The 8,015-nt window shown below is 41.4% G+C and overlaps 1 protein-coding gene across 5 annotated transcripts; it reads left to right on the top strand.

Moving 5' to 3' along the window:
* Positions 1 to 1,436: 1,436 nt before the first annotated feature.
* Positions 1,437 to 7,360, top strand: ZBED5 (zinc finger BED-type containing 5). 5 transcript variants are annotated; one of them, XM_059136243.1, is made up of 3 exons: positions 1,437 to 2,114; positions 3,880 to 3,994; positions 5,062 to 7,360. In XM_059136243.1, the coding sequence occupies exon 3, from the start codon at positions 5,203 to 5,205 to the stop codon at positions 7,285 to 7,287; it is 2,085 nt and encodes a 694-aa protein (XP_058992226.1). In that variant the 5' UTR covers positions 1,437 to 2,114; positions 3,880 to 3,994; positions 5,062 to 5,202; the 3' UTR covers positions 7,288 to 7,360. The 5 variants fall into 5 exon arrangements, with proteins under 5 accessions (XP_058992226.1, XP_058992209.1, XP_058992199.1 ...); XM_059136226.1 differs by having other exon boundaries at positions 5,031 to 7,360; XM_059136216.1 differs by lacking the exon at positions 1,437 to 2,114 and adding an exon at positions 2,121 to 2,340.
* The last annotated feature ends 655 nt before the right edge of the window (positions 7,361 to 8,015 follow it).

Genomic DNA, 8,015 nt, shown 5'->3' with positions numbered 1-8,015 from the left:
GTACCAATTAGATTTGGGAACTTGAGCAAGTTATTATCAATCTGCTCAATTTCCTTATCTGTAAAATAGGAACAATCATCTGATAGGGTTGTTGTGTGTGAAAAGTAAATGAGTTAATTAACCTTAAAAAGTGTGCAGAACAGCCCCTGGCTTGTACTATGTACTCAGTAAATGTTAGCTATTATCATTATTGGTCTGAGTACTACATTGTTTATATATATTCTAAGCTGACTCATCGACCCACATTACATGATAATTTATTGACTAAGCAATTACAGAAAAAAAACTCTTATGTTTCAAGTCCTTAATTATCAGACTCTTCAGATGTTTAAGACATAGGTTAAGTCCTAGACTTGAGTTGAACTTGTTTAAGTGCTATTTTTCCCATCAACTGAATGTTTTAGATTTTCTCAGTTCTTGAAGATGGAAACCAGATGTGAAGATTAAATGGAGAACTTATATGTAAAAGTTTATTCTGAAATATAAAACATAACATATGGGATACTCTTCCAATGTTATTATCGAGTTAGACAACTCCTGCAATGACAAAAGGAAACTCTTTGCTCTTAAAATAGACCTGCATCGCCCTTCCCAAAAATGATTCCCACCTTTTTTTTTTTTTAAGATCTTATTTTTTTTATTTGAGAGAGAGAGAGAGCACAAGTAGGCAGAGCGGCAGGCAGAGCAAGGAGCCCAATACAAGAATCGATCCCAAGACACTGGGATCATGACCTGAGCCAAAGAAAGCCACTTACCGACTGAGCCACCGAGGTGTCGCTGATCCCCATCCTACCTTTGACCATGAAGTTCAAACTTGAAACTTTGATTTCACAGAAATAATTTTTTTTTAATAATGAAGATACACGGATAGCTTATTATAGGTTAAAAATCTGAAGACGCTGAATTGGCTTAAAAATATTTAGGACCAAATGCTGTCTTCTATTATCGTCCAGGGAGATCATCTACACTGTCCTCCTGAAAATTTTAAGGGGTGGACTTCTTCCTACGCCTAGGAGATTTGTTCACATATCGAAGAAGCGTGTTTAAGAAAAACAGAAGCCGCCTTGATTTTGACCACAAGCCGGGGATTTTGTCTTTGAGAGCAGTGCCTGAAAACATGACCCAATATTCACTTAGCTATTTTCAGGGGCCGACAAAGGCAAAAATATTACAGTGGGACCTACTGTTCAATGCTACTCGTACTTAAACAAATTACTCCTAGACGCGTATATATTTTAAGGGGCCAATTTGGAAAACCCAGCTCCTGGTCTCCACGACAGATCACCGAGGGAGAAATAACACAGCCCGCAACCTCTGCTATGCTGTCTTTCCTAACAGCGGAGGGGCGTGGGAGAGCAGCAGGCTTAAAGCGCCCGAATGCTGCAGAGAGCAGACGGTGTAGTCCTGCGGGCCGGTCGGCGCGTGCAGGCGGCCTAAGGCCCCCTCCCGGAGGGTGCCAAGCGACCCGCCGTAGGACACAGCGGAGACGCCGCTATCCCTACACAGTCCTACACGGCAGCCCCGATTGCATCCGGGGTCACCCGGGAGCTCCGGCGCGAGGCTCAGCTCGCCTGAGAGCCCCCTCCACAGGAGCGTAGGGAGGGACGGGGAAAGAAGGCGTCTCCAGCCCCACTCCAGAAGGAAAACCAGGGAGAAAGGGGGCGGCTGCGAAACCTGAGCCTAGGGTGCGGCTCGGAAAACAAAGAGGTCGTGAAAGCAGCCGCAGTCGCGGTTCCGCGCGCTCCTAGGGGTAACTGCGAATCACACAAATCGCCGCCGCTCGGGCAGAACGCCAGTGCTACAAGCATGCAGATTCCTGGAGGCCAGTCCAGCCTCATGGGACAACTAACTCTGTCTGGCAGTACCCGGGAACCTGCATTCTAAACAAGCAACCGGGCTACAAGGAACCCAGGGAAGTTTGAAAACAATCGCTTCACGTCCTGCACCAGCGGAGACACCCGGCTCGCCCGAACCCAGCACCACCGCGGCCGCCGGGGCGCGCATCAACCGAGCTTGGTCCTTTCCTTTGGTCCCGCCCCACTGCTCCGCGTGGATTGGTGGCGGAGAGCAGCTCTGGAGCTGATTGGGCGGTAGAGGAGTCGCTCGTGGAGACCGTAAGTTCGTCTGCTCCAGAGTGCTAAATTTATCTTCAGAGGAACGACCGCGCCAGCCGCGAAGCGGATCTCTATGGAGGTGGCATAGGCGGTATCCCCGAGCTGAGAGCATCACCCTGTCCCCGAATCCTTCCTCCCTCTGTTTTGTTTTTCATTCCCCCCTCCCTCCCTCTCCCCTTCCAGTCCGCGACGACTGGCTCTTGACCCTGTTCAGGCCTCGGTGAAGGTGAGGACCAGGGCCGCCACGGCGGCTGAGCGGTGCGCTCTGAAATGGCTGCTGCCTTGAGCTGTTTAAAATGGCGGCCGCAGACTCAGCTGGGGACCGCGGCGCAGCCCAGCAGGCCAGCCGCAGCGAAGACCGGTCTCCATCACTGATGGAGGTGACGTAGAGAGATAGTGTTGGGTGCTGAGGAAACCGCCCGGGGACGCGAGAGAAGAGTTTTGGAGGCGAGGGTGGGCGAGCCCCCAGATGTGGCGGGTCTGCTGGCAGCGCGCACCTGTGACAAGGAGGCGTAGCTGGCCCAGGCAGCACATCGAAGTGACCGTTTAAAGAAGCATGTAGGTGCTGGAAAGGGCAACCGCCCCCACCTTTGCCTGGGCTTTCTGACTGGACTGCACTCTTAACCCGGCCCTCCTGTCCCTGAGGGTGGTGTTCATAGCTGGAACAGCCCGAAGGTGGGGGTGAAGGGATGGTGTTACCTGTCAGTTTAACCCAGAGAAGAGACAAAAGAACAGGGTTTCTCCCCACCCCCCAACGCCTGCCAGCCTTTTCGGGTAATGGAATAGAAACTTGACTCTCGAGGGAGTCTAGACTCTTTGTCCTCGAGAGATTCGGGAAAGCACCTCTAGAAGAGGTGGGGATGAGGCCTTCCCTGAGGAAAACAAAGCTTCTTACTCCATTGTGTCCTCCTCGGGTAGCCAGGGAGAGGGCTTCTAACCCCAACCAGCAGCTCCACGAAGTTCTCTGTTGTTAAATTAAAATCGGGTTGTGGAAATGAGAATCTACTGCTCTTTTGCTCCCAGTAATGGAGTAGGGCTTTCTGCTGCTGCAGTTTGAAACCCTCGACTGTCTGGCAGTTGTAATCCATTTCTCTCTGCCACCCGTTAGTGCTTGGGAAATTTATTCAGGCACACACAAGGAATGGCTAGGTGCGTGGGCTCTGCAGCGCCAACTTTTTGGGTTCTTTTCTTAGTTCTTCACTTACAAGATGTATTAAGTTAGCACATGACTTCTCAGTCTATTCATCTCTTAAATTTGGTCAATACTAGTCCCTGACTCTCGAGTTTAAGGCTTAAATGAGATAATCTATATGAGGGATCTAGCAGTTACAAGCATAGTAAACAATGATCATTCTATAAACATTAGTAACCTAACAGGAAATTGGTTGAGGGGACAAAAAGGGTTATAGCAAAAATGTGTACTTCATACAACACTTCCCGGTATAACTCTATTTTAGATTACTTTCAATGCTTAGTTTTAGAGACATTAAAATGTGACCACTTTTAAAATTAGCTTTAGTTTTTGAAAGTGTTACTTGTTTCTGTGAAGTCAGTGGTTGGGAGGGTGTCTCAAAACGATGAAAGAACAAGAGTATTAAGTGAAATGAAAATATTAGCATTTTTACTGTGCTAGGCTTCTTCTGTTTCAGTCCACTGCATTGCAGTGATTGCCTGGATCTAAAATAAATTGTAATGAAGGATCATCTTAGGGGTTTATAGTTAGTTCTGCTTTTACAGTGTCTAATTTTAATTTTTCTCATTCTAGGCTTTTGGTTACTCCCTTTCCACCCCATCCCTTAATTTTATTCTTTTGAAGAGTCTGCATGTCAAGCTGCCAAGGTGGAGAGTGTGATTGCAGAAGGGAGTACTTCTCATTTCAGGTATCTTACCATCTAGCTATTAATAGGAAAACCATTTGCTGTAGGATGTGACATGAAAATTCAAAGCTTACTCTGTAGCCAAATCATAAAATAGGAATCAAAAGCAGATATATTTGGATATACACTAAATATGTATGCCTTAGCCTACAAAGTTACTAGTCATCTTTAAAGGATTTAAAATTTGCATTACCCTTCTTTTAATTATGATTTTAAAAACTGTATGAGGAATAAACCTATTAAAATAAGAGTTTATTTTTTCTAGGTCCTGGTAAAGTCTTCACCTATAGTATAACAGAATGTACTATAATAGAATAATCAGTAAAATATACATTACTTTCAATGGGTATTAATTTGGATGATATAAGTATTTATGTGATTTTAATTCCATAGAATTAGTAGCTTGCTTTTGGTCTACATTGTATTTTTCAGAGTTAGCACAGTATTTAGGATACAGAATTCGGTGTCCTGCAAAACTTTGAACTGCGTTTGTGTGTATTTAATATAGTTTATCAAGATAGTCACTAGTCCTGGTAGGAGGCTTCAGATGTATAATAATATCCATAGTGAATGTATCTAGTGGCAGTAAGTATCCAGAAGCTAAAAGCTATATGCCATGAGAAGGGGTTGATAAATTATAGCCCATGCTGTCTGTTTTTGTAAGTAGAGATTTACTGGACCACAGGTGTGTCCATTCTTTTTGTATTATCTATGTCTGCTACTATGCTGCAACTACAAGGTTGAATAGTTGCAGCAAAGACCATATGGCCCATAAAGTAAAAAATATTTACTGTATTGCTCTTTACAGAAAAAGTTTGCCAACCCCTGCTGTGGGACATATTCCTCAAGGTCCCTTCGTTAAAAATGTACTTACTTACTTCATTATTTCTTACCCCAGTGGTTCCCAAGGTGTGTTTTATAGAACATTAATACTCTCTACGTTAATAAGTGTTCTGAGAAAAAGATCAATGCTAACAATCGTTTTCTTTATACTTTATTTTCAAATATAAGTTTAAGACTACTAAACTCATTTCTATAGCTTTATTTTTATGTGATAATCTACGTTTAAGAAAAGGTGTGCCATACCTGAGAGCACCAGGAAGTCGCATGAGAAATCACCTGATACACGAACGTGTGATGTTCCATCTGCGCATTGATGCATAGGCAGCATTTACAAATTAACTGATGTGTTGCTCTGTATCATCTCTTTGATGATTGCTCATCTTCTGTGTATCCTGTTGTATAATTTCAACACATTTGTGATACTCAATGTTTATTCTAAATTAACCATGTTTTGTACCACAAACACATTGCCTATGGATCTGTTGTTGAAACAAGGAAGTCTTAAACAAGAAGTAGAATCTTTTTGTTACCAAATTGTGTCTGAATCAAATGATCAAAAGGTTGGAATATTACAAAGCGAGGATGAACAGTTGCAGCCTTCAGTTTCTAAAAAATCAGAAGGTGAGCTTTCCAGGGTCAAATTTATGTCCAATTCCAACAAAATAACAACATTTAGTAAGAAACCAAAAAGAAGAAAATATGATGAAAGTTACTTGTCTTTTGGATTTACTTACTTTGGAAATAGAGATGCACCTCATGCTCAGTGTGTGTTATGTAAGAAAATTTTATCAAATAGTTCTTTGGCCCCTAGTAAACTTCGAAGACATTTGGAAACTAAACATGCTGCCTACAAAGACAAAGACATAAGCTTTTTCAAGCAACATCTTGATTCACCTGAAAATAACAAACCTCCAACACCTAAAATTGTCAATACAGATAATGAAAGTGCTACAGAGGCATCATACAATGTAAGTTACCATATAGCCCTGAGTGGAGAGGCTCATACTATTGGAGAATTGCTTATCAAGCCTTGTGCAAAAGATGTTGTGATGCGAATGTTTGATGAACAATACAGTAAAAAAATAGATGCAGTACAACTATCAAATAGTACTGTTGCACGTCGAATTAAGGATCTTGCTGCTGACATTGAAGAAGAGCTTGTTTGTAGACTGAAAATTTGTGATGGGTTTTCACTGCAGCTAGATGAATCAGCTGATGTGTCAGGACTGGCTGTGCTGCTTGTGTTTGTTCGTTACAGGTTTAATAAATCTATTGAGGAAGACCTACTCTTATGTGAATCTTTGCAAAGTAATGCTACTGGTGAAGAAATTTTCAACTGCATCAACAGTTTTATGCAGAAACATGAAATTGAATGGGAAAAATGTGTTGATGTTTGTAGCGATGCTTCTAGGGCAATGGACGGGAAAATTGCTGAGGCTGTCACCTTGATAAAATATGTGGCTCCCGAAAGCACCAGTAGTCACTGCCTATTATATAGACATGCACTAGCGGTTAAAATAATGCCTGCATCTCTGAAAAATGTGCTAGATCAGGCAGTACAAATCATCAATTACATTAAAGCTCGACCACATCAATCCAGGCTACTAAAAATTTTATGTGAGGAAATGGGTGCCCAGCACACAGCACTTCTTCTGAATACAGAGGTGAGGTGGCTTTCCCGAGGTAAAGTTCTCGTAAGACTTTTTGAGCTTCGTCGTGAATTGTTGGTTTTCATGGATTCTGCTTTTCGACTATCTGATTGTTTAACAAATTCATCTTGGCTGCTAAGACTTGCATATCTTGCAGATATTTTTACTAAATTAAATGAGGTTAATCTATCAATGCAAGGAAAAAATGTAACAGTTTTTACAGTTTTTGATAAAATGTCATCATTGTTAAGAAAATTAGAGTTTTGGGCTTCATCTGTAGAAGAAGAAAATTTTGATTGTTTTCCTACACTCAGTGACTTTTTGACTGAAATTAATTCTACAGTCGATAAAGATATTTGTAGTGCCATTGTGCAGCACCTAAGGGGTTTGCGCTCTACTCTGTTAAAATATTTTCCTGTAACAAATGACAATAACACTTGGGTTAGAAATCCATTTACAGTAACTGTTAAGCCAGTCTCATTAGTAGCACGGGACTATGAGAGCCTGATTGATTTAACATCTGATTCTCAAGTGAAACAAAATTTCAGTGAACTTTCACTAAATGATTTTTGGAGTAGCCTAATTCAAGAGTACCCAAGCATTGCGAGGCGTGCAGTTCGTGTACTTCTTCCTTTTGCTACAATGCACCTGTGTGAAACGGGATTTTCATATTATGCCGCAACAAAAACGAAATACAGGAAAAGACTTGATGCTGCACCTCATATGCGGATTCGACTTAGCAACATTACACCTAATATTAAGCGGATATGTGATAAAAAGACACAAAAACACTGTTCTCATTAAAATTAAGAGGGTTTTGCATGTCTCTTGATAACCAAATATAAGATGAAAATAAAAGATGATTTCATCTCTGCTATTTCGGGGTTTTAAATAAAATGATTCATATTTTTTATACTTCTTAGATTTTAAGCTAAAGAATCAGAAGTTTTAAGTATGTATTATTATTGTTATTTCTTCTTCACATTGTGATTTCAAAGAATCCATGGTCTTAACTTTGGGAAAGGTTAATCCACAAGACTTAATGTATAGGTCTTAAAATAATGTATCTCTTTAGGATCTAATCACTATGAATCCTGCCAAACCCCCGGCTCTCCAATCACATGGAATGCCTTGCCATTCCTTGAACACATCACACTGTTGCATGCTTTCAGGTCTCAAAAAATATTCCTTCCCTTTGCTTCCTGACAAACTCCTATTTGCTTTTGAATAGTTTGACCTAATTTATCATTGGTACTTTAATTCTCTGTGTCTTTCTGTTTTGGCCCTATTTTTTGTGGTGTCCCAGTTGTGAACTCTTGGTGGCCTCATGATTCCCAGTGTTAAATGGACTAAGCTCTTACAAGGTCTACTCAGCTCTGTGTGTCCATTGCCTAGCAAAAGTCCTTATTAAAGTAAAATTCCCAGTAAAGGAAAAAATTCTGGTGAATCAACAAAAAATGGAATAGGATATGGTAGTTTATATTTGTATATCTGCATTGTAGAGAATGTTAGTTACACTTTGTGGTTTTGGC

The sequence above is a fragment of the Mustela lutreola genome, chromosome 1 (assembly GCF_030435805.1).
Source record: "Mustela lutreola isolate mMusLut2 chromosome 1, mMusLut2.pri, whole genome shotgun sequence".
In the NCBI taxonomy this organism is placed as follows: Eukaryota; Metazoa; Chordata; class Mammalia; order Carnivora; family Mustelidae; genus Mustela; species Mustela lutreola.
Note: the sequence above shows the minus strand (reverse complement) of the source record. Positions and strands in the feature narration are given on the sequence as shown.

Excerpts from the sequence above, each read along its gene's own strand:
- ZBED5 (XM_059136243.1), top strand. The coding sequence starts at position 5,203 with ATGATTGCTCATCTTCTGTGTATCCTGTTGTATAATTTCAACACATTT.